The sequence below is a fragment of the Amphiprion ocellaris genome, chromosome 16 (assembly GCF_022539595.1).
Source record: "Amphiprion ocellaris isolate individual 3 ecotype Okinawa chromosome 16, ASM2253959v1, whole genome shotgun sequence".
NCBI lineage: Eukaryota > Metazoa > Chordata > Actinopteri > Pomacentridae > Amphiprion > Amphiprion ocellaris.
In genome coordinates, this window is record NC_072781.1 from 26,869,254 (window position 1) to 26,896,213 (window position 26,960).

Genomic DNA, 26,960 nt, shown 5'->3' on the forward strand with positions numbered 1-26,960 from the left:
ACAAACTACCTCACATGCCTCATAACTACAAAATGCCAGTAGCTGACAAAATGACTGTGGTGAGGGTAGCAGAAAATTCCACTTCATTAAATTCATCAGATTTACTAGATTAACTCTTGAACAAGTATTTCTTTGTATATTCATATCCCTCCTAAAAGTGTCATGTTGGGACTTAAATAAATATTAATTCACACATTAGTCTTAACCAGCTGGCATGTTAGTCGGGTTTTAATGGTGTTTTGGTTGAAAGCAACCTAGTTTTCCATCAAAGAACTTGATACAGTTTTAATTGGTTTGTGCAAAACATTTATTTGACATAAAGATAGTTTTTACAAGTGCATTACAATGTGTGTTTTCACTCAGATAATCACAGTAAAAAGCTTTATCATGTTACATTCACAGAGTCCAATGTTGTTACAAACCTATATAAATAAGTATCATACTTTAAAATGACGGCAACTAAAATTTAAGTTTCATTTAGGAACCAACGGCTTTTTAATCAAAGGTGCTGGAACTGTTTGCTGCTCAGGATAAGACAGTCTCAGGTCTCTTGGCCATTAATGTTTTAGCGTTGTAACAGCTGGGCTGCTCAGATAAGTGACAGTGGAGTGTGATCCCTGGCTGAGTTGGAGCACAGACGCACTACTTTCTGCTCGCCACTCAGGTGAAGAGAGGGATTGTTGAGGTGGACTGCTGCTGCTTCACAACACACAGCAAATGAGCTCCATCTGCCTGAGCATGTTCGTATTCTCTGTATTCAGAGAGATTCCGAACACTCAGATCTCTCTTTAAAGAAGAAAAAAGTGGCAGGAGACATTCTAAAGTTCTACTTAAAAGCCCTCAAAATGCTTCAAGTTATTGGATAATCTTGAATATGCCTTTACAGAGTGCTGCAAGAAGTGTACATTGAAACAAACGTTTTTATCAGTGACACATCAGATCCAAGGTAATGATTTGATGGAGTAGTTTCTTTCTTTTTTCCCTTCAGTGGCTGCGGGCGCTCCCCACCAGCAGACAGAGCTTCAGCATTGTTTTTGGAGAGTGTCCTTACTGCAGCAAGGTATGTCTGCACCTCACAGTGTGACTGACAGCTGCCGTCACAGCGCTTCAGAAAGGCCTTCCCTCACACTCAATAGATATTCAGCATACTTAATTAGCACAGCTCTATACATCACGTTGCCTTCTCTCCTCTGAAAGGCCGCTGAGTGCGGTCGCTACAATACGCTGCATTCAGACACTTTCACCGACGCTACTCCTTGTCTGACAAAGGAGTAAGTATGTGACACTGGATGTGTGTGAATACAGCACATCATCGATTCAGAGTCAAAGACAGTTTTATTTGTGCATGTGATTTTTAGTGAAAAATGAGAGCCCACTTCAATATTTTTTTTAAAAAGCAATCCTTCAAACCCCATTTAACTTTGCAGAACATTTAACAGGCAGAATAAACTGAGGTTTCTCTTTCTATTTCAGCCTATTACTGTGAAAATGGCAGCCCAGAAGTCCTGAGAAGAGGCTTTGTGTCCCCAGCAGCTCCATCTCCATTTTTGGAAGCAGCTTAGAAAGATGCTATTTAAACTGGCAGATCCCTTACCTGCTCAGAAGTCATTTTTTCTATTCAAATGGGTTTAAATGCACTTTGGCAAACTCTAAAACGGCAACCACCAAAAGGAAGGCACCCAAAACGATAAAGCAGGACATCAGTCCTTGTGTCTGTGTGGAACCAGCGTCCTGTCCTGTACTGTCTCTGTGCTTATACCAGTGCTGGCTGCACCTCTGCTGCTGATGGCTGTGGCCTTTCCTGTCATGGAGTGGCCCTTCATCCCATCTTTCTGTATACTCCATGTTTGTTTGCCTCTTAATGTCACAGTTTGCCCATTCAGGTTTTCTCCTTTGCATATGGACTCGTTCCCATCTCTCAGAGGTCACAGTCTGGTCGTCCCTTTTCCTGCCGGTCCATGTGGATTCAGTTTTCTGTTAAAGAGGGTAATTCAAGTGTATGCTCTTTTACAATGTGCACTGTATGAGATGAAAGGCTTAAAGTGGCAACTGCATACTTTCCTATCTCTTTGCAACCTTCTTGAAACCTGGAGTCACAGTGGGATGTATTAAGATTGTATGGCACATTCATGAAGATTAACTGTCAATAAAATATTGGTTTTGGAGCCATTAGTGTAATGTTTACTTACATAAAACAAACTAAGGTTTAACACGGCAAAACAAACACAGCCAAACAAAAGGAGTCTGGCTGCTAGCTTCCTGCCATCACACCTGTTTGGGTTGACCACTGGGGCTTTTTGGAGGTCCTCTCAGATAGCATGCAGGAATGGGTTTGGGTCTGACCTCCTCCTCTTCATCCTCACTGTTGTCCTCCTCACAGTCGTCCTCCTCACAGTCGTCCTCCTTGTAAGAGTGAACAGGTGCAACCCGTAGCCTCTGTGATCTTCTGACAGCAGGCAAAACTTCTTCCTTTCATCAGCAAACAAATAAAAGAAGTGTTTTATACTGATTCATAAGAGTTTGACTGGATTATTAAGTATATTTATATGATGACCCATGTGAAGTTGACATTATGGCTTTCTAATTTCATATCACTATGTTTGTATAGTATATTCCTATGCCCATAATGCAATGTAATGTAACGAAAGTACAACAACAAATCTAAACCAGAAGGCACAAGAGCGCCACCACGTTGTGTCAGCATCCTTGCGCTCATGTCCAGAATGACTCAAGCACTGGAAAACAACGTTATAGATTAAAGAATAGAATTACACCAAAGTCAGTAAAATCTGACCCTCAAACTCTGACTGCTTGCACAGTGGGGCAAACATTGTAATACATTAAAAATGCAAGTAGTAACATATCGATGCTGTGCTATATAGATCCATCACTCATTTTCTGGGATTGGCAACACCTGTGTGTGCACTTGAAAAATGTTGGACGTGTTACTCCATAAAATAACTACTTGATAAATGATTTCGGATTTATAGAATTATAACAACAAAAAAAAAAAAAACATTGGTGTTCTCCGTGTCTCTCTACATGGTTGTGCTCTTACTATAGAGCTGCAGGACTTGTACTGCAGTGAAAAATGAGTCCACTGTGAGTAAAAAGAAGCAAAAAAAACTCAAACTGTTACAGATTTCAGCATGACAACATGAAGTCTGTACAGATGAGAAAGAGCTGCTACACAAAAAGATGCCATGTTGTTCTCAGTCTACCATGAGGTTACACAAGCAGCAGAACAAGAACAAGCATTTACTGTTGAAGTCCAGCTGTTGTCCAAAACATAATAAATAAATAATGACAAAGTGTTATTATTCCATAACATATGGGTGTATAATGTGGTAAGAACATTTCCTTACCTGTTGTGACTGAGGTTTAGGGAGGGGTGGTCCTCTTATGTGGCAAGCTGGCACTGGTTTGGACTTCATCCCTTCATGTGCTCCATCTTCCACCTCTGCAGGCGAAGGCTTGGCTTTGCTGGGCCCTCTGGCTCGTCCCGCTTTCTGTTGACAGATTAATCGTTACTTGTTGCCAAGGCCATTTCCAATTCACTGTATGTTTTCATGTTGTACCGCAGTCTAAACTTCCATGTCCTCTAAACATAAGCGCTCCTTTTGACAGTTGTGTTCTACTGTTGTACATGGTGCTGCCGTGTTCCAATGTCTGTTAAGCTGCCACTTTAAACTCTCTTCTAAAACCTGTGAACTTTCAAATAAATGCCTTTTATACCTGCCTTTGACCAGTCTTCTGTAAGTAAAACTTTGCCTCGCTCCAAAACTATAATCATACGTAAAATAATAATAAATTTATACAACACTCGTGGCAAATGATTGGGCGAACATGCCCATTCAGTGTCCTTTATCTCGGCTGACATTTACTCTCCTCACTAAACCGCCAGTAAATGGCCACTTCTGTTTAACTAGGGATCAAACTGGCCAGCACTTTAGCATGGAAATTAAATGACACAAGGAGAGAAGAGGAAATCAGGAGCATAATTGGAGACACCCTGTGCTGTGTAAAGTGTGTGTCATCAGCTCCTTCAAATAGGACCATTGAGAGGGCGCTCACTGGGCCCCTGAGGGTCAAGAAGTGATTCTGGTGAATTGGAGGAGAATCATGGTCCTCCTCCAGCTTCAGACCTGGCCACCTCTGGTCAACATGCTCATTGTGGGGGATGGGGGATGTCTTTGGCAGGTTAACTTCCCCTTCACTGCTGTCATGTTTCTGCACTCTGGGGTTAAGAGACTCAGCAGGTTGAACAGGAATTTTCGTGGCCAAGGCTGAAGTTGCCCAGGGTTGACTGAATGGTAAAATTTTTGATGAGAAGTAGCCCTCAAAGATGGCATCTGCCTTTATGCAGTAAATAAACATCCATAAATCAACGGTTCAAACTGCACGCAAGTATTTAAACGTCCTGTAGAAGTAGCACATAGAGACACTTGCACATTAATCACATTAGAGTATTCTAGTTACAGCTACATACAGTACTATTTGTACAGTACACGCTGCCATTTCCAAACTCAGACAGTGACCCTGTGTTCACACTACAGTATAGCATTATTACTAATGCACTGTATCAGCTACAGTCCCACACTGTTACATTATAAAACACTTGAAGGGCTACAGCCAGAAGGGTCAAATCATTACATTCAGTACAAACTACATCTGCTACTTGAACCAGTAATGTGGGCAGGGATTTGAATACACACACATACTGCATGTTCAGATCTATTTGTTGAATGGAAACATTACATGTACAATTGCAGTCTTCTACAAAGAATGTTTCAGTCAGTCCAGTTAAACTTGCAGGAGTTTCTAAAGGCCCCAGTCTTTTGTTGCTGTATAGGAAATAAATTCAAGGAGTGAAAGCAAATTCATGGAGAAAACAATTCAGTGAGAGGACAGGGAGTAAGACAGGATTGGACCTGATGCAGTCAACCAACTAGCCAGTGGCCACCTCCATCGAGAACACAAACATGTCACCATAGTGCCTGTTGGAGCCATTTCAATGAGCAACCAGCAAGTGGCGCTGTGAATGAGTTACCTGTGTATTCAAAGGCCACGCTAATTGCCACAGGTGTGGTGCAAAACGAGAGGTAAATTGTTTTTGACCACGACGTGGTGTGGTGTGAAAGACTGTTTATTGGAAAGACTTTGTTAATTTTGATGAACTCCTGAAGGTAAATAAATTGATGAATCCGTTCGTAATTGTTATTTTTGGGACCACGAGAGAGTACAAGAACACGTCAGAGGAGCCAGAAAGCCACGCGTTCTTAACGGAATCAAGTTTGCGTCATCAGTTAGTCAAAAACAATCTCTATTTGATCGTATCGAAACTATAAATTGTGCGACGAGGACGGCAACGCTGCGATCCAGCTGTAATCCAGACGCTGTGGTTCAGACGACGCTGATCTTCACCACGGTTCACGGCAGGAGAGACCCGACAGGAGGAGTCGTGGCTGCATTGGGCGCAGCGACGAGCACCGGAGAACGGGGCCGGGCAGCGGACCATCCATTGGCCAGGTGTGGACGTCTGGACACCTGGCTGGATGCGGACGGAGACAAGAGACTCCGGGGCAGCGGCGGCGCAACGGCGGCGGACAGACGAGGAAAGGTTTCTGTTTGGATCGAGGTCTAATAAAGGAGGTACCACACACATACATATGGCCATTATATAAAAGTGTGCACATAACTGTCTATTTGAAATACCAATGCATTGGGTCAAAACAAAGTAAAATAGACTTTATTTCAAGTCCAAGACACTACTTCAAAGGAAGAGACTTTATTTTTATGGACATAATTTATGTTGTTTATTGGTGTGAACGTCTGAAAAATCACCTTATAAAATGAAAAACTGTGTGGTTGATGAACAAATGGTTAAAAAATGTCTGAAACTCAAGGTGGTTCGAAGGTTCAAACTGATAATCAAGGTAACAACGCAGATTTGTGTGAAAAGATGACTGAGGCAATAGAAGTAACTGCAGAATCTCAGACTGTTAGTGAGGCTGAACTCCCAGTCACAAAAAGAAAAGCAAAATTTAGCACAAAAGCACTATTTTGTAAAATAGGAGATTTAGAAAAAACAAGAAAATCTAAACTGAGTAAAGCAGCTGAATTCAAAAGGTCAATTCAGGAGTTATTGTTTGAACCTGGGAATAAAGCTGAAATAGAAAGCAGCTTTAACAAATATCAAGTGCTGCTTAACGATGCAAAAGATGCACATAATGCTCTGCTCAAGCTGTTATCTGTGGAAGAAACAGAAAAACACGAAATCCGGTTCAAGGCAAAACTTCTGGGTGTGGATGAAGTCTCTTGGAGTGTAGCAAAATATTTGGAGTGTGCACGAGAAGGAGCTGTGAAACGCATTGAGGATAAAATGACACCAATGGACAGTATATCAAATGTTGGATCAGCAACAACCTGCACAGGATCTGCAAGATCAAACAGATCCAACAAATCCTCAACAACAACGGCACGGGTGCAAGCTGAAGCTAAGAGAGCTGCGCTGCTGGCATGTGCAGATTCACTAAAAAAGAGACATGAACTGGAGACACAAGCAGAATCACGACGCAAACAAATGGAACAAGTGGACCTTGAGGCTCAGATTGAAGCTGCAGGTGAACAAATGTTCATCCCAATGCAAGGTTCAAGGATTTGACAGAAAATAAAACATTACATGTATCTGTGTCAAAAGTGGAAAGAAGTGGAAAAGAGAATGGAACTGTTGTACATACAGCTGATAACAGCATACTTCAGATTTTACAGAAGCAAAATCAAGTATCTGGACTGCTACTACAACACCAGAAGTCAAGTCAGCTTCCACCAAGAGAGATACCGGTCTTTGAAGGAGACCCTTTAAAATTCAAGATGTTCATACAAGCCTTTAAACACTGTGTTGAAGATAACTGTGCAGCTAAAGGAGACTGCATGTACTATCTGGAAAGGTACACCAAAGGACGTCCAAGAGAGCTTGTGCAAAGTTGTTTACACATGAGTGCAGGCAGAGGCTTTGAAACAGCTAAAGTCCTCCTACAGGAGCATTTTGGTAATGAAACCAGAATCACTGCAGCTTATATGGACAAAGTCCTCAACTGGCCTGCTGTTAAGGTTGAGAATGTTTCAGCACTTCAAGATTACGCTTTATTTCTGCGTGGCTGCAATAATGCAATGTCTGATTTGTTTGATATGAGAGAACTGGACATGTCTGCAAATGAAAGACTGTTTATTGGAAAGACTTTGTTCTTTGTTAATTTTGATGAACTCCAGAAGGTAAATAAATTGATGAATCCGTTCATAATTGTTATTTTTGTTATTTTTTGGACCACGAGAGAGTACAAGAACACGTCAGAGCAACCAGAAAGCCACGCGTTCGTACCCCTTTGATGCATAGACCACATGAGGAGATACCCATTTTCCATTGGATTTGGGTCACTTTTGACCCAGGTTATGCATCAAAGGGTTAACGGAATCAAGTTTGCGTCATCAGTGCCCATGTCCATCGGAAACCATGGGAAAACTTTGCCATGTATGATTATGAATACATTTTAAGGTTGTCTCCTGAACAATTCACTACTAGCAGATTGATTTATTATCAGTTTATAGACCTGCAACTAAGTGGTATTTTTTGATTGCAAAATATATTCACTATTTTACAGCTTAATTGATGAAACTATTAATTTTCATCCAAAAAACAAAGTGATCATTTAATTTAGGCTCATTTTCTTTTGGCAAACTGTATGTGAATGTGTAATACAGCTATAGAGGTTTAGCTTTTGAAATCATTTTAAAGCGGCCCTTGTTTTACAAGTGATGTCACATCATTACTGATGTTCATTTTGTCATGCTCTCACCTTTTCCCTGGTGTGAGGATTCTTTGAGTCGGACTCGCCTGCAGGTCCTTGAGGGCTGGAGAAGTCGAGGCTTCCTGTGACAACACTGGCCAACAGGTCTTTGAGATGCTGGTAGTCGGGCTTATCTTGGTATCCCAGAGTTTTCACATAAAGGAGAAATGCAGCCACCTCATCTGAAGACAGGAGCACAAAAAACAAAATCAAACATTTGTAGAAACTACTGGATCAAGCCAGAGCCATGAAATCAATGGATAAAATATGTTGTCCGCTATCAGACTTTGGTTTGATTTTACTGGCAGACATTGTTGTCAGTAATACTGCCTGCCCTGTGTGAAATCATTTCTGAGGAACTTGAGTCATGCAGCAGAAAAGGCAGGATGAACCTGAAGGTCTCACAGTCCAGATAATAGACTGGCTGGTCATGTATCTCCCGCACAGAGTAGATTAGGCATGCGTACGGCTATGGATATGTGTATGTGTGGAAGTGTCATACACAGTCAGTGTGGATGCATCACATAGTGGCCAGACGACGTGTATGACACATACTGCAGTAGAACTTGTATCTCACACAGACACACACACACTTGGTTGATGCATACCCTGGCCCTTATCTGTGGCGGGCAGCCGGGCTTTGTCAGCACAGGAGCACCCGGTCCCAACCATACATCACACACTAAGCCATCACACAGGTGTGACCTCTCCTTATAAAGAGGAAAGATAAAACACGACAAACTTTGAAAGGCATGTCAATGGGACAGCTGTTTAATTGGAAAAAAGTTATTCTGGAGCTTCAGGTAACTGAAGAGGAGACAGAGGGTTTTATTTCTGGTGGCTCTGGCAAATCTCGTCTCTATAGACCCCTGTAATCCGTTTTAAAGATTTGGTTCACATCAGACATCTTTCAGCCATGTTCAACCCAAACCAAGATTAGCCCCATCATTCATTTCTATAAGGAATTCCACTGCTAAACATTCAAACACGTGTCACATTTCATCATTTCCCCCAATGCCTGTATCAACACGCCCTTAACTAGTGTAGTCCTGAGCATTTTATTCACTGAGGTACTGTTCTTTGAACTGAACTAGGGCTATGTAGAGTAAGTGAAATCTTGATATGTGCCTTGAATTCTTGCCATATCACTACCCCTAATTTAATTAAAAAAAAAAAAAAAAAAAAAAACTGCAGGACAAGTATGTTTGCTATATAAGTCTGTCCTAATGCTATTGGAATTTCATGATTCTTGGAATTAAATAAGGAACAAAAGTAAAATAAATCAGTCAAATGAATGTGCTGAAACTGTCTTAGTTTGAACCTTAAATTTGGATACCTCTCTGTAACCCTCTGAACTCCAAGCAATTTTGGGATGTTTTTTTGCTCCTTTCACATTTTTCTCAGTTGCCAGTGTAATATAAAGTTCTGCACCTCTATGGAAACAGAACAAATATGGCTAGAAGTACTGAGGACTCTAAATAATGTGCAGTACGACACAGTCATAATCCCATAAACCCTAAGAAAGAGTGAAAGGTGAATTTATATGATTATTTGTTTCACAGCAATTGAGAAGACTTAGAAAAAAAAAAAAAAAAAAAAACAACCCATGCTCAGTCGGCTTGGTTGTTAGCGCCATCGTCTCATAGCTAGAAGATCCCCGGTTCACATCCCAGTCTGGGCCAAGGATCTTTCTGTGTGGAGTTTGCATGTTTTCACCGGGTTCTCCAGCTTCCTCCTACTGTTCTAAGACATGCTGAGGTTAACTGATGGTTCTAAATTGTCCATAGGTGTGAATGTGTCGTTCTGTGTAGCCCTAAGTCAGCTGGGATAAACTCCAGCCCCTCCGCGACCCTACAGAAGATTAAGTGGTGGATAGATAATGGATGTTCTAAATAGTTTATTTTTGAGAAATGTTTTGAGGTTCATAAAAAGATAGTACATGAAGATTTTAAGCTTAGATTTGATAACGTTTCCTGACTGAACTTTAATAGTTTCTGGCTCTGATCAATGGTGTAATTTGGGCAGTTATTTTTAAAGATAAAGGGCCTTTACAATCCACTGGAACCTGAGGGTTCCAAAGATCATGCAGCTTAGTTAAGTTTGAAGCATTTTTTTCACATTTTTTTATAACTTGTTCCTGATCTTCTGACTCAAACATTAAATATTTCCATGCAGGACTCTTGTCATGTTTTTTCCACAAGTCACAGTGAACCTGTTGCTTTTCACTATCTTCAGCACCTACAGAATTTATAGTTCTTACAGTACCATATAAACCATTTTGGGAATTTTGGCATCAATAGAGCTCATATCTGTTCTTGTGAAATTCCTACTACATGTCATTGTACACACATAAACAATGTCTTCTCCAAACACCAACACCACTGCTAAAAGTTTGTTGTAGATGTAGTCCATCTTGCCCTGAACTTGTCATTACTATTACTACAGGAACCTTTCAATTTGTTCCTACTATTTTTCCTGCCATAACAATAACTATAAACATCATCTAAAATACTTTGTCTCTGCATACAAGGATACTGGTTTACAAGCATTACCCTTTGTGTGCCTTGTGCACCAAGTTTAATCTATGCTATGCCCTTTACTGTGAATCTCTATTTTAAAAAAAAAAGCAGAAGATTAGACACAGAAATTTCTCTCCTTTCCTCCAAGGTTTTACCTTACTTCCAAATTCTCTGTTTAATGTGAGAAGTGTAAATGGTGTCCTGTACCCTGAAGAAGCCCTGTGGCCTTGGCTTACCTGTGCTGCCTCTGCTCGCTGACAGCTGCTGGACTGAGTCTGGCAGATTATCCATCAGTCTGAGAGAAAAGTAAAGAAAGATAAAACATTGTGGAGGGGGGGGGGACATACAGAAATGTAAGAGATGGAGTTGAGGGTCAGATAGGAGGATGAAAAGAACACAGGAGGACAGTCTGAATCCAATCCAAAGCAAGCTGTCCCACAGAACTTTCATACTTCACTCAGGTTAAAAATCGTAACTATTTGTATTAAACCTTGATTGTACTTGTAGATGTGCACACAGACAGCTACAGACACCACACACACACACTCATTACTGCTTTTTAAGTTTAGTTGCAACAAGCCAGACACGAATTTTGGGCTGTACACGGTCATCCACCGAATTTGGGAAATAACCAAATTTTCATCACACGCAGCCTCGCAAACCCTTACAGAAAATATAACACTGGCCTTGCAGTATGAATACGGCACTGCTACAGTCCACCTTCTGTATATGCCTGTGCTGCAGTGGAGAGCACAATTACATTTCAATTACTGCACTCCAACAATTACACAACTGGTATTAGATTGTACAGATCCTGGATATTGTGTCCACCCTATGGATTTACTTTTTTCCCAGCAGACAGCTGGCAGCCTTCAAGTGTTAAATAGAACTCATATATATTGTGGCAATATCTTATACAGACATTAATTATTTTGGTGTGGACAGCCCATGTGGTAATAAATTTTGGGCTGCACATGGACCCTCACAAGCTTTTGTGGATGACAAACTTTCTATCATGTTTACTCTTGCAGGCAAAAAAAGCATGGATTAGCCTCAACAGTTACTAAAAATAGCTACACTACCAAACTGTTGTATCCTAAGGCCAAACACTACCCTCGGGCTCAAATATGTATACAAATTAACAGCGTAGGTCAGGGGTCCCCAAACTTTTTCCTGTGAGGGCCACACACCTTTTCCCTTCTCTGATGGGGGGCCGGGGTCAGTTTGTAACAGAAAAAGTGTGACGATCGCAGGGGTGCCTAAACGTAAACATTTATTGTTTTCCAGAAAGCCACACATAACTAAATATTAATAACCCTTTCCGGGATCTTCACAGAAAAAAAAGTCAGGAAATAAATAATAACATTATTAATGAAATAAATAACACTATTTATGAAATAAATAATAACCAAATAACCCTCTCTGGGTTCTTCACAGAAAAAAGTCAGGAAATAAATAACACTATTTCTGAAATAAAATTACACTATTTATGAAATCAATAAAAATCAAATAACCCTCTCTGGGTTCTTCACAGAAAAAAAGTCAGGAAATAAATAACACTATTTGTGAAATAAATAATAACCAAATAACCCTCTCTGGGTTCTTCACAGAAAAAATAAAGTGAGGAAATATATAATAACACTATTTATGAAATAAATAATAACCAAATAACCCTCTCTGGGTTCTTCACAGAAAAAAGTCAGGAAATAAATAACACTATTTGTGAAATAAATAATAACCAAATAACCCTCTCTGGGTTCTTCACAGAAAAAAGTCAGGAAATAAATAACACTATTTGTGAAATAAATAATAACCAAATAACCCTCTCTGGGTTCTTCACAGAAAAAAAGTCCATGGAACATTAACTTTCTGTAGTGCCGTGCACAATCTTAACAGGTAAAAGTTCAGCAAATATCCTTCCCCGTCGTAGTCCATTTGAGACTTTGGAGGGCTGCCAGCTCCTCGCACATTTCAAAGTTTGCGCTAACTCCACGAATAAAAATGAGCAGCTGCGCTGTTTCCTGCACGTCCGTGCTCTCATCCAGTGCTAATGAAACAAAGTCAGATTCTTTGGTCTTCTGCTGCAGCTGGGCATATACATTACCCCCGATTTCTTCAATGCATCTGGTGATTGTACTCGCCGACAGACTCCCAGCACTAAAGACTTCTTTATTCTCGGGACACACCTCCTCCACGACAGCATTCAAACTTTTCTTGACAAATTCTCCATCAGTGAAAGGTTTACCGCTGCTTGCTATCAGTTGAGCAACCCAAAAACTGGCCCGAACAGATGACTGGTTCAGCTGAGCTTGGAGTACAAATGTATTCTGCTGAGCTAACAGTCCACTTTTTAGCTTTGAGAGATTGTCTGCTCGCATTTGGCCTTGCAAGCGATCATACTTGTCTTTGTGACGGGATTCATAGTGTCGGCGCAGATTGTATTCTTTGAATACCGCCACCGCCTCATGACAGATGAGACAAACAGCCTTTTCTTTGCATTGAACAAAAAAAATAATCGTTTGTCCACTGCAGGTTAAATACCCTGCATTCTGAATCAGTTTTTCTCTTACCTAACCTTTTCGCCATTATTCCGTTTTATTAGACAGGGGAGAGTCTAGGATTTTTTTTCTGAGGGGGGTTTCAGATAGGGGCACAGACTGCAGAAGGGTGGAATAGAATGTCACGTTCTATGCGTGTATTGGTCTCGATCGCGTGGCCAGACTGAAAAAAAAATCATAATGCGTCTCTGGTACTGTTCAGGGGGCCGGGCCAAATGTGGAGGCGGGCCGTATCCGGTCCGCGGGCCGTAGTTTGGGGACCACTGGTGTAGGTTGTTCCAAAAAGTGCAAAGTTAGGACATAACCCTCCCCTGAGGGCCCCCGGCGACCACAAGTAACTACCTACCTGGTCTTGGCCTCCTGGACCTGTGTTGGATTCTTGAGGACACTGTTCCAGGGGAGCGATCCACATAACCAGTGAAGAAGACAGAAACCCAAAATCTGGAGGTCACTACGTCTAGATGGAGCTACAAAGAGACAAAAAGGTGATGTGGTTAAAAATGAGAATAACATGGGCACCCGGCTAGCTCAACTGGTTGATCAGGTGACCCATGAACAGGGGCTTGTCCCCAACTCAGTGGCCTGGGTTTAATTCCTGCTCATGGCCCTTTACTGCATGTCTTCCTCCTACTTTCCTCTCTGCCTCTCAACTGTACCTATCTAATAAAGCCCAAAAAATACTTTAAAAAATAACAATAAAGTAATAGTTTGATTTCCTGCTTTATTTATTTGTACATCATCCAACTCAATCTCAACTTTTACTTCATGTAAGCTTCTACATTTGTGGGTCAAACCACAGCATTTTGTTCTTGCCTAGGGGGTAATAATGTGTATATATAGCTAGAAAAAGTTCACAAAAACTAGAAGGCAATGAAAAAACTGCAGCACAAAAGTGAGCAGTAGCTTGATTCTCAGGCAGCTTTATAGTTTTCTTTCTTCAAACAGCAGATATTTTACAAGAACAGTCAAGGTTGGACACAACCACCATTTGAATTACTAAATTAAATAAGTGATTCACAAAGTAGAATCAATCTACAAACTTGCAGAACAGATGCTAGTTCAGCTTGTACACTGTGTCATCTGTCAGTGGTGTTTTACTGTTTGGTCAAGAGGCAGACAAATGAGGATGAAAATTAGTTCTAAAGGTAGATCCCTGCTTTTGATTTACAGTCTATTTACAGATTCGGCTGAAATACAAAGGTCAGATTACAAATTGTCTGATGGGAGTATGAGGACGATAACAATAGTGGAAGATACACTATATCTGTTAAGGGATCCACCATGACAGAAAGCAGTCTAGAGTATAGCCATTGACTTATTTGGTAATTTCCTTAATTTTTTTTTTTTTTTTTTTTTTTGATGAAATCGGATACCTGTGATATTTGACTTCATTCAGACAGACAAAAGAAATTCCTTTCTCCCCCTGTACACACTGACTGGTCGTGAAACATGAAAATATCTGAGGCCAAATCACTACCACATGTTACAGAAGTCAACAATGGTATACTGTTGACCCCTATGGGGGCATTATCGTAGCAAAACTATTTGTCAGTGCCTGTGGAGAGTTGTCTGTATCTCAAGCGCTTTGTCCGCAATGAGATTTGTCAATGTGTAAAATAATTTGTCAATGCGAACTGAGACTTGTCAATGTGAACCGAAATCTGCAAAAGTTGTCAGACTATAATTAGGTTTTCAAATGTGTAAAAAATATGTTAATCTGTATTAAAATGTATACATGTAATAACATTTGTCAATGCATACAAAGATATTCATAGTTGAAAAGTCTACGTATTTGCTACACAAGTGCTGGAAATATAGACAAATCACCAGTTACAAGTCGAGCGGATTCACAGTTGGCTGTCTATTTACACATCACTGTTAACACTAAGTCAGGAAATGTAACCTGAGATTTGCAGAACAACTTTAAAACACAATGTTAGAACATATAGTTAGAACATTTATTATCAGAGGTTACAGTCTGATGTTAACTTACAGTAACTTCAGCTACAATAACGTAGGTCACTGCTTTATATGTGATATTGTCCAAATGTGGAGAAGAGTACGATCTCCATGGATTAAAAAAAAAAAAAAAAAAAGTCATAATAGAAAGAGTAAAAATACACACTGTTTGTAGTTGAAGTTGGTGTTCTGTCAACAGCTAAGTTGACAGAACTCTTTTAGAATTGGGGTTTACCGGAAAAATAGTTTTCGGACTGCAAGTAATTTATTTTTTCAGTTTTACTACCTCAAGAGACTACTGAAAAGTGACATCACAGTCAGTCAGTACCACCTCCCACACATAACATCCAGTTTCAAAAACTCAAGATGATAAATTTCCAACAAATAGCTTAAAAATGGTAGATCACCAACCAATGGGTGATATCACAGTGGCTCTGTCCATCTTTTATATACATGGTGGTGACGCCACATCTAGGTCTCTTAATACATCCATGAACATGACACACCCTAACTTTCAACTGAAGAGTTGAGAGACCAGTTGACATTGGAAGGAGAAAGACTGGCATAAAAACAAAGAATATATCTATAGTTTTCTAACAATGGCTTTGATCCTTTTCCCTTTTTTGTTTTAAATTATTTTAAAACATTTTAAAATTCTGGCACTCATACAGAATACCATTCCTGCTGGAGACCACAGTTCACAACAACACCTTCAAGAACTATTGTGCCCAAAATGTGCTTTACACTTTGGTCCTCACATACTAAGGAGACTTTAACCAGCTGTGTGTCTGTGGTCTACAGACACAAAGGGTTTCCAGAATTCATAACCAAAAACACTTCAGTAAAGGAATCCAACCAACAGAATGAGGCATTTATTTTGTGAAGACACTAAAAACTTTATGTATGACGCCAGTGTGACTTCCACGTACTACGACTTATTTAAGAACAAGTCAAGAGTGTGTTTGTGTCCTTTTGTAATTGTGTGTGTGTGTCTGCATGGGTCTACATTAATCTGTGAGGTCTATCAATACTTAGCGACCACGTCCGTCCAGAGGGGTTGAGCTCGGGGAGTTTTAGCAGCTCAATACTGTAACGGCCGCCACACGTCTCAGGAGAAATTACCTATCGACTGGCTCCATCAGAGGGGAGAAATCTCCTCCCTGAGCCACAGCAGGCATTGATCCTCCACAGCCGACAGTCTGGTCTAAAGAGAAAGCGTGGTCACTGGCACACAGGACCAGATTATGTGGGATGGAAGGGCATTAATCTGATTACACGTTGACAAATTCATGAAATATAAGTATTCAAACTGATCCTCCGTAAGTTACTTCTTCAATGTGGCCACTGAACATCAAGACGTCAGAAAACAGCAATTACAGTCCGAACAACTGAGGAGTGCTGAAAGGACATGATTTAGTAATAAACTCAGGGGTTAGCTCAGAACACCAAACTGCTTGGACCCAGCAGGGAAGCTAAATAATCAATGAGGATGATCAGAAAAGGAGAGGCGGCTAAAGGCTGCATGCTTAGGATAGCGGTTGACAACTGTGATGTTAGATAATGTGTTAGCATCAGAAATCCTACGCCTGCAGAATCCTACCTTGTAAATTTTGTACGAACTCTATATTGCTTCTGCTACAGGTTTCTACCATTTTCCTTCTGTTTATTTTGTGTTTTTCCTCATTACAAATGCGTTTACATGCGGGAAAAACGCATCCACACGTACCTTAAGGGTTTGTGGGTCGCTGAAAGCTCCTTGTTTAGAGGAGCCAAAGCACAGAAATTTCGCCAGTAAGTCTAGTCTGGACTGATCTTTCATGGCTACTCTTCAACCAAACGAGTAAGCACAAATCTGCAGTGAAAACAGCATGAACTGTCAGCTATACATTAGCTCCAAATGTGAAACTGTCATTGTTCCACTTCATCTCAACAACTCTGATAATAAGAGTTAGATCTGTTTGCCCTTGTGGGTGTAAAGTAAGCATTAAGTTGGTGTTACTGTGAGGCTTCCTATTGTTGTAAATAATTACCCAGAGCTTCATTGCTACTGAGAGCCTGTTGAAGGAGAATAAAGATGAAAAATACATGCGATACTGACACCGGAAAAAATGCTGCAACTCCCAGAGCGCCATAATGGATTAACAATTAAAAAGATCAACAACTACATTAAGCGTTGCTGCCCTCTGAGCGTGCTCTGGGCACGTTATCGCAGCTCATAATAGCGTTTGTGTGTCTGCTCTTCTGTATTTAATGTGTTTTGCCCTCATATAAGGAATGGCACAGTAAAGCACAGGGAAATCTGCATGTGTACACACACACACACACACACACACACACACACACACACACACACACACACACACACACACATAAACAACTCTCAAAGGCAGTCTGGACATACACGATACATAAATACACACAATGCAGACATTCTCTACATGCTTTAGACAGGGAGGTGAGGAAGCGACGGTGTTGTTAATTATCTCCTATTGTTATTCAGATTCCCTAAAGTGCGCTGCAGTGTCACACTCTTAACCCTTCTGCTTCACAGTCTTGTTGTTTGGAGACGGTCTTCTGTCCGCTGTCCGCCCACTGAATGGCAGTAATTACACCGTTTAGCTGTGGGTTCATAGGACTACCGTTCGCAAGCTGTGTTCGCCAAACCTCACCATGGCAACCTGTCAACATCTTTGTGGAGATGGATGCCATTAGGTCAGCGAAGGGCAGATAAGGGTCTGGTTTTTGGTCATAATCTCAATGCGCCGTGGAAAGTGCTCTAACACTTACCTGTTCTATCTGTGTGCCTAAGCAGGTTTTAAAGATGACAACATCAAGAAATATACACACTGTGATCTTTTCTTCATATCTGACGGTTTATTCAGTCCTTTGGAGGACAACTGTAATATAGCCATGGACCTGTGTTTTTGACAATGATTATCATTGTCTCTGTCAGGCTTGCAGCACTCTTCTAGCTTCAATACGAGCCCAAGATGGATGATTAATTATAACATTTCCATTATGTTGCTTCATGTACAATGGACTAAAAACAAATCAGAATTTGTACAGTTTGCCCTTCGGCTGCTCCGTTCCCCTCCCAAAATACTATTAAAATTGACAGGCTTTCTATTTGATAGTTATTGCTGACAGGACACTTTTTGCCCCTCTTTCATTTATCGATCATGTTGATAGAAACTGTGCCGTGGCGATTAGGCAGTCTGAGCTGTGCTAACTCACAATATCGAACTGGTGGGTAGTGGAATTGGTCGGCGTGGAGCTCATAGAGGTTATCTGTGGCTCGGTCCTCGCTCTAACTAAACATCAAAGCCCTTAATTAATGGGGGGATGAATACACGATGCAGGTTATGACTTCGGCTAATTAGGGAATTGTTAAACAGAGATGGTGCCGGGGAATTCAGCAGGGGCCGTGGATGGAGAATCGATGGTCAATGAAGAGAGGGAGCATGTAGGCAATTTGCCAGTTAATGTGTTCCCAATATCAGCTAAGGGAGGCAGAGGGTGGTGTGGCAGAGACTGTTTTACATGTATTGACAAAGACTGCAAACTGAAAGAACAGAGCTTATAGTAGGATTAATGAAGATATTGTAAAATACTTCTTTCTACATTTAGTAAGTAGTAAAATCAGCTATCTGGAATATACAAATCAAGTCAATATCTTTGGTCTAGTACTTGTGTGTAAGTTAATTGTCAGTGTTTTTTCCTGGCAGCACACCTAGAAGGACATATCTGCCAAGGTAACTGAGGGAAAAACTGAGAACTTGGGGATAAAACAACACTGTATGGTACAGGTTTCATATTTTCTTGTGAATTTATTGGAAAGATTGATTATAATTTCTGTTCTTTTCTTAAAAACTTGTATTTAACAGGAATGTAACAGTGGAAAATATTTTTTTTCCCATTACACTTACAATTAATAAAAAGTTTAGGCCTCTCTTGGAAATATTTTTGTAAGTTACAATCAAATACCAGCTACTTCATTAGAAAATATGAAAAGGTTTCCAGAAATTAGCAACTAATATATGATCTCTAAAATAAAACATGAGTGACTCTTGGTTTGGGAGTTAGCCAGCTGAGCTGAATGACACAGATTGCTGAAGTTTTAGATTTGCTTTGGTTGAACTACAATGCAATTTTGTGGACTATGGATTTTGTCCCATATATCTGACACTGCAGTCTGGGAAGGAATAATTTTATGGCCATATGGAAAGGAGGAATGATTACAGCAGCTAGTAACTCTTACCATAAATGCGGGTATTGTTCTAAAGTCCCTTTCCAATTACTGATTTAACCCCTCAACACTCGTCTCTGCATATCAAAGTTACATATATTGAAGTCGTTTCCTTGCTACACAGTTGCTTCCTCTAGAATGTGCAGATTAAGCATCCCTGCTCAACCTGTTGTAGAACTCAGTTGTAGAAATAGTCTAAATTAGGTCCAGAGGTGATAGTTTGATCCTTAAAAAGTATCTGCTTGAGCCATTGCTGCTTGGTCAAATATGAATGTTTTCTGCTGCATTGTTAAACACAGAATTTTCAAAAACTCTGCCACATCAAACAGGTTGTTTTTTCTTGTAGTTTGTGGCTGACAATAAGAAAGATTGAGCAGCCGCAGAGATTTTACTGCAGACAAATAAGTCCAGGTTTTGTTATCCATGTTTGCATAGGATGGCATTCCGAGGGAATTTGAGACCGTTAGTATTTTGATTCTTAAGTAGATTAATTTGGTTAATCTTCCTGCGGCTTTGGCCCTGCTGTGGAAATGCAAATGTTCTGGAGGAAAATAACAGGAAATTAAATGACAACTGGCAAACTCTATCTGGTCGTGAAGGACTGTTTACAATCATCATAAGGTTCAGAACAGCTACTATATGAAACATAAGGTGACACTGAACTAATATGGGATTCCATGATTTAGCAATCCAGATAAGTAGTCAATACTGTATACAGAAAAAAGCAGGGGGGCATTATCTTGAAACTGTCCTGTATGTGGGATATAGGCAAGTGTGGATGACTTACTTAAGGATAACATCATTATTGCTCCTCTGATAAGCTAATGAGAGAGTCCCTCTTACAACAGTTGAGGTACCTAGTGACATCTCATTTGTCCACTTCTCTTAACTTGGCCAATAATAATTAGAATCTTAGAATTCCAGACACTTGGAGAGTCAATTAAAAAAAACACATTAAAGCTGTTGTTATGGCACACACTTCATATTGGCTTCGTCCTTGAATTTTTTAAAATCCACTGCTCCAGAATGTTTCAATTCTCTGTTGCCTGGAAAGCTTGCTGCAGCACATCATCTCTGTCGATCAACTTGATTGTCATACATACAGTTCAAACAACATGATCATTAATGTGCTCACCACATATGTAGATATCCACAGTCAGGCCTTTCATTTCCTCTAGTGTTTATCTGCTTATGAACTGGAATTCTTACCGAGTCCTTTGTGGGCATCAAGGCTGGTATACTCGATTGTTCCATCATGGCACCTCTTAGGGTTTTCCTTATATTCTTTGTGGGCTCCATCAGGACAGTATCTGTAGGACAACCCATAATCTGCAAGGTAGACCTACAGCACAGAACAGAACACACGCACACACTATAATTACAAAGCTATTCAGAAAAAAGCGATTTGTCCTTCCTTCTTAGAGGCATAAACCTCATTAAAATGGACAGCTGATAACTGATCATTTACATTATTAATGAAAATAGCACACAGACGGAAAGCCCTTAATTGCTTGCATAAAGTGTGAATTCTATACAACTGAGCAGACTCCACTAGTGTGCACATGCAGGATAATTACTAGAGATGTGCGGTGGACTAACCTGTTCAGGATCTCTGTAACCATGCATGAGGTTGGCAGCTTTAATGTCTGCATGGACGTACTCATTCTCATGAATATACTCCAGAACATCCACCTGGTACGGCAGTCAAAAACACACAAAACAAGAATGACAATTATGATGAGCAGGCTAATGAAAAAGAAGTGAGTACACATATCAAAAAGGTTCACTTTATGGAAAAGAGGGGTCATTATCTGCTAAACTGGCATTTGAATGCAAATTTGCTGGCTGAGCAGCTGGTGCTATAGCTCCATCCAGCTACTTTATACAACAATCAATGGACAGAAAAAGATCATGTTCGGTGAAGATTATCTCACCAGTCGTTGGCCAAGCTGGAGTACAGTGGCCTTCTTCAGTCGGCCTCCATTGCGATCACAGACTTTCTGAAGATCCATGCCCAGTCGGTCCATGGCCATGAAACGATAACTAAGTGGGAGACAAAAAGCTCAATTCCTTTTCTTTATTCATTCTGACACAACACAGCACCCTGTCTACTAATACCTAATATGCAGACTGCTTTTTGGCCTAAGAGTGCTATAAAAACCAAAGCAGAAGGTTTTACTCGGACATTAAGTATCCAAAACTTACATGTTTAAAAAAAAAAAAACTTGCAATAAATGCTATAATGGGGTTTTTTTGCTTGTTTTTTTTTTTTTTTTTAACTGCGGATAGTTCATAAATTGAAGATCCCTCGTTTTAATTAATGTTTATGGTCAAAACATACACACAAAATAAATGGCCTTGAAAGTTAGGTGACTACCATGAAAGCTGGGTTTAAAGCACAGAAGTGAACTCTACGGAGAGTATTAGCAACCTTTTTTGTCTATGACAGCACAATTTCAAAATCTTATTCAGAGCAACATTCTCAAGTTGAATAATGAAGCATCATATGGTAGTATTGATTAGAAAGGTCTGATTGGGTTCTAGCTAACCCACAGAAATGCAGTAATATGCAGACAAATGTTGATGTTTTAACATTCAAAAAAGGAACTGACCTGTTGTAAAGTAATTGTCTAATAGCATGTTAGCTACATATATTAGTTATGTCAGTACCTGAGGTCATTATATTCTGCAAGTCCAGAGCCCCAGTATGTCGGGATGCCAAGAAAGTCCAGTTTCCTGTTTTTCTTCCATTTTTGCACTGAAACAAAATCAGAGAAGGAAAAAATTATGTGATTGTGTCTACGCACATTTTCATTATTATACTGCTGAGGTACTTAAATTTGGGTGTTTACACCTGAAAAGCCTGGACTGAAAGAAGTCAGACCACTAACTACAGGAAAACTCATAACCGCAATGGCTGTTTCGACAAAGCAGAAACTCTGGCAACATGGACCACTTATTTGTACTGTCATAAGTTTGAGGTGGGTGGCAGGTAACTACAAAAACTTCCAATGTTATTTCTCCCAATTGTCTAGCCTTGACCAATAGCTCCTCTCTCTCTTGGGGAGTCTAGGAAAAGTTAGCAAATGTTTTGTCTAAAAATCAGACTTGTCCTTGTGAGAGTAAGAATGCATGTTTACAAATATCAATCTTAAAGTACTGAAACTACAAACACACAACTGCAAATACACGCGTGCGCACACACACACACACACACACACACACACACACACACACACACACACACACACACACACACACACACACACACACACACACACACACACACACACACACACACACACACACACACACACACACAAAGACCCCAGACAAAGCAGTGGGCCTGGCTCAGGGCTTGATGGCGGCTGGCCTGACTGGCTCTCAACCAGGCTGGCAGGTGGTCAGGGGCTCAGCAGAGGCCCGGGCATCATTACATGTGAGTGGCTTCCTCTCCAAACGAAGGCGTTAGAGAGCTCAGACGAGCACGGAGAGGGGGGGTCCAACTGCCACTGAGGTGCATGTTTGCTTTGGCTTATTATTAATTACAGTGCGGCAGGCAGCAAAGCCTCTGTGTCTGCAGACACTTCATCAGTCAAATGCACTTGTGCTCCAGCGAGCTGCCGGGACTGTGGACGGGTGGTGCTACTCACTGCTCTCCGGTTTGGCTGCCCTCTGGTAGAACTTGAGCTCTGAGAACAGGGGGCCATTCGTCTGGTACTCCTGCATGTACAAGTGCACAGTATTAACCATTTCATTATCACTGGTTAAAGCTGCACTAGGGTAATTGTCTGTGTCTAATTCACAATATAGAACTGTGATAAGAAGTACTGTCTCAACCAATGAGCATCATGTCACTTGGCCAAATACAACTGCCTGGGCAATCTGTTCCTTTTTAAAGCTTTCAGAGGCAAAATGACAAAAATACTGGCATGAAACACAGCAAACTAGAGGAAATTCTGTTTTATTTAAGGGGTGTGAAAGGAGAAATTGTCTTCTCTCAGTGTCTTGTTTTCCAACTTTTTACTAAGAGTGTAAATGCTACAATGAAGAAAAGAGTTTCATATACTGGACTGTCACATGTGGCAAAAGTAATAGTGGATATTAGTTGTACTGTCAGAATTAAACATTGTGGATACAGTATACCTGGCAGTTTTCCATCATAATAATTTTTGTCCTTTTACTCAGATCATTTAGAGCTCAGTTTATCTGTGGTTAGCGTTTGTGTTGTACTCTCAAACTTCACGATACTGGCAACCTGCATTGAACACTCCATGAGTGACACTAACATCCAGCTCCAGTTTCTAAAAGTAGAATGGGAGGCAGAGCCTTCAGTTATCAGGCGCCTCTCCTATGCAAGCAGCTCCCAGTTTGGGTTCGTGAGGTGAACACCCTCTCTATTTCTAAGACCAGGCTTAAAACCTTCCTTTTTGACAAAGCTTATAGTTAGGGCTGACTTGGGTGACCCTGTATTTAATATATATACCGTTACTGCATTGCATTCACTCTGTTTCTCCCTGTGTCCTTTCTCCAAGTGTCCCTTGTCCCAGAGCTGGATGCTTCAGATCTGTGGTTGTTGTCCCTCCAACTGGCTTAGTCTCCATCATGTCCACTGTGGGATGCTGCTGCTGACCTTCCTCCATCCCACTGCTTCCAGCTGCTCATTTCCACCAATCTACTCTGCATCGCCCTCACTGTACTTGATATTTTCATCTACATACTGCTTGAATTTTACTACCAGCTATATATTTAGTATATTTAATGCCAGAGCCATACACCATAACAGTAAACTATGAATCAATTTCAATGTTAGCTTGTACTTTGTATGTATCATCCAGCTTATCATGCATGTACTGAACTGTGTGTTATATGTTCCTTGTTCCCCACCCTTCTCTTCTCCCCCCTCTACCTCTCTACCCCTCCATCCCTCTACCTCTACCTCTCTATCCCTCTATCTCTACCTCTCTACCTCTTTTGTCCATCTCAACCAGCCGGCCAGCAGCAGATGGGTCCCCCCACATAAAGAGCCTGGTTCTGCTCAAGGTTTCTTCCCTGTTAAAAGGGTATTTTTCTTGCCACTGTCACCTTAGGGCTGCTCTGGGGGTTCAGACATATGGGTTCTGTAAATCGTCTTGAGACAATTTGACCTGTAACTGGCGTTATATAAATAAAATTGAATTCAAGAATAGTTGAGCAGGAAAGCAAACTAAAGTGAGTTCACTCATACTGCCTTTGTAGTTCAGTCCTCTGATCTGCTAAACGCCATGAACACTAGAAAAGCTGTGCCAGTTAAAATAGAAGCGTCCCGACAAATTTAAAATCCCCTTACAATTTATGGAGTATAAGTCCAGGTCCGTATAGGATGAAGTCTGGGTCCGGACTCAGACCGCGGTCCTATAGTTAGTGACCTGGTGTCTAGTATGTAGTGGATTAAATGAAGCCTCAATTCAGAGAATTTTTCCTTGAGGAATTTCAGTAATCAAATTACTCAGATAACTCAAGGAATTGTTTCAGCCCGACAAGTGATGAAAATTTACTACTTTGAATCTGAATATAAAATTGACTAAACTAAATTTAAAATCTACGACTACCACAAATAGTTATGGCAAGTAGAAATGGACAACAAAACCTAGCAACCAGTCAGCATGCAATACATATATTCCAGCTGAGGACCCTTTACTGCCTACAAATTGAAGTGCAAAGGTTAGAGGAACAATCACATCAACTAAGGTTCCAGTCAGCTCCACTGTCAAATGTTACTTCTGGTCATCATTTGTGAAAATTTCTTACATGATTTCTCACAGTGGGTAAGTCATGTGATGTTCTGTGAAGTTGAAACTAAAAAAAAGGGGAAACATCATTTTTCTGTAAACAATTTACCCATCCATTATTGTCTGTACCCATGGTAACAACTGTTTTCTGCTTCCAACAGAGAAGCGCGGTAAGGACATCCTGCGTTACATTAAAATTTCAAAAAGCTCTGAAGATGGATAGGCCATCTGCTGCACAAATGTACTCACCACTTTTATGACAAAGTCAGTGTCCATTGCAACAGGTCTGTCTATGTCCTGTGAGGCTTAAAGATGGCAGAAGACAGACAGGGAAAATGAGACAACATGCAGGCTACAAAGCATATATATGTTATGTTAAATCCTAAATTTTGGACTATGTCAAGTCACTTGGAGTTTTCAAATGTATCCAAGACTAGAAAGACATTTACAAAATACTGTACTTGGCACTAATAGATTTGTAAATCTGGGGAACTATAGCTGATTGGACAACAAATGTTAATTAATGGGGTAGGGAACTTTTGCAGCACATGACAAGCACTGACATTTTTCTAGCAATCGGGGCAAACGGCTTTCACAACAAAGAAAAAAACAGATCAATCAGAGTGTCTCCCAGAAACAATCTGTCTATGTGGAAGAAAAACACAGGGACTTCTTAAAACCAGTCTGCTACATGTACATAGCTAAGTGATGAAGTGTGAATGTACAGGGCGTGTGTGTCCCAGCATGTCATTACACACAATGTGCTCATTACCAAGATAGATCAGTCCAAATCCACCTTGACCGATGATTGTCCCCAGCTTCCATTTCTTCTTCTCGGTGTCTGTCAGTATGAAGCCATCTGGGAGTGGTTTGGGTAATGCATTCTTTCTTGGAGGAGCCATTAAAACTAAGAATGTTTCAGAAAATGTGAGAAAATATTATAAAAATCCATCTATACACTGAGACAAAAGGCAAAAGAGAAATTACATGATGTGCCCTGGCAGTGGTCACAAACATCAGAACAAAGCTGTATTCTTGAAATAAAATGTTAGGGAGATAACAATGTAATAGATGAAGTAACAGCGATTGTGCAATTTCTTCTTTCGATTCTGTCTTATATGAAAACAAAACTGAAACAACACCCAGTCTCCCTGGCACAAAGCTGCCATGTGCTACTATTATTATGAGTTATCTCATGTATAAATGAGAGACAACATCCACAAACTTAATTTTTTAAAAAATGTCAGCTTTAAAAATTTGATGTGTGATTGAATTGTATGAGCTTTTAGGAATTAAAGCACAGTTCTTGCCCACTTTGGATTGCGATATTTTTAGTCATCTTTTAAATTTCAGATTTAAATTGTGACAGCCTGAACAATCAAAAACTAATTCCATACCAGAAACCCAGGTCACAAAGTGGATGCAACAAAAGTGAATACACCCGTGATCACTGACAAACAAGCAAGAATGCTTGAAAATAATGTTTGAACATGCTTATGAAATGACCTGCGGACAGCAGAACTTTGTCAGTTTTGAATCTATACACTGTGTCTATATGCATGTCTATATCATGGCTCCACATGAAAAAGAATTTCCAGAAGTAAAAATTCTGATTGTGAGACTTCACAAAAATTACAAAGGGCACAGAAATATCAGTGACCGCTTATAATCAGTAGAAACAGAGTTGCAGCAGTAATCTGGAGGTATAGAACGAGCTATAGTACATCTAACCAGAGCTGCAGGGGTCATTCTTCTAAAACAACACCACAGACAATACAGACGTGGCTCAAAGATTATAAATGGAAATGAGAGATGTTTTGCGACAGTTAACGGCCCAGTATCAACGAGCTGGCTAATAAGCAGCTAACATAGCTAGTAAGGCGGTCTGAAGTATCACTTACATGCTAAAATACACAACGACTTCTGAACAGAGTAGAAGCCGTACGTCGTCGGGTCCTTTGTTCAGAAACACATCGATAAGCTTTTGTATTTAATATCGCAGTGTTCTTGAATTGCCACCCTTCTTCCTCGGTGATCCTCCACAGTGAAACAGAAACAAC

General features: G+C 40.4%; 2 protein-coding genes across 4 annotated transcripts in view; one reads left to right on the forward strand and one right to left on the reverse strand.

Moving 5' to 3' along the window:
• The window catches only part of fancl (FA complementation group L), a 34,443-nt gene extending 32,278 nt beyond the window's left edge, over positions 1-2,165 (forward strand). For 2 of the 3 annotated variants that reach the window (XM_023277256.2, XM_023277253.2), the window contains 2 exons: positions 989-1,060; positions 1,474-2,165. In XM_023277256.2, coding sequence (XP_023133024.1) covers positions 989-1,060; positions 1,474-1,486 — 85 coding nt within the window. In that variant the 3' untranslated portion in view covers positions 1,487-2,165. Of the gene's footprint in view, positions 1-988 lie in introns of all 3 variants that reach the window. The other variant, XM_023277255.3, reaches the window with a different exon arrangement.
• Positions 284-26,960, reverse strand: vrk2 (VRK serine/threonine kinase 2). Its single transcript, XM_023277249.3, has 14 exons — positions 26,802-26,960; positions 25,673-25,807; positions 25,150-25,205; positions 22,783-22,852; positions 21,800-21,887; positions 21,064-21,172; positions 20,729-20,821; positions 20,339-20,471; positions 13,271-13,391; positions 10,603-10,661; positions 7,857-8,029; positions 3,366-3,509; positions 2,272-2,469; positions 284-1,974 (listed from the first exon to the last, which is right to left on the reverse strand). The coding sequence occupies exons 2-14, from the start codon at positions 25,800-25,802 to the stop codon at positions 1,615-1,617; spliced, it is 1,734 nt and encodes a 577-aa protein (XP_023133017.2). The 5' UTR covers positions 25,803-25,807; positions 26,802-26,960; the 3' UTR covers positions 284-1,614.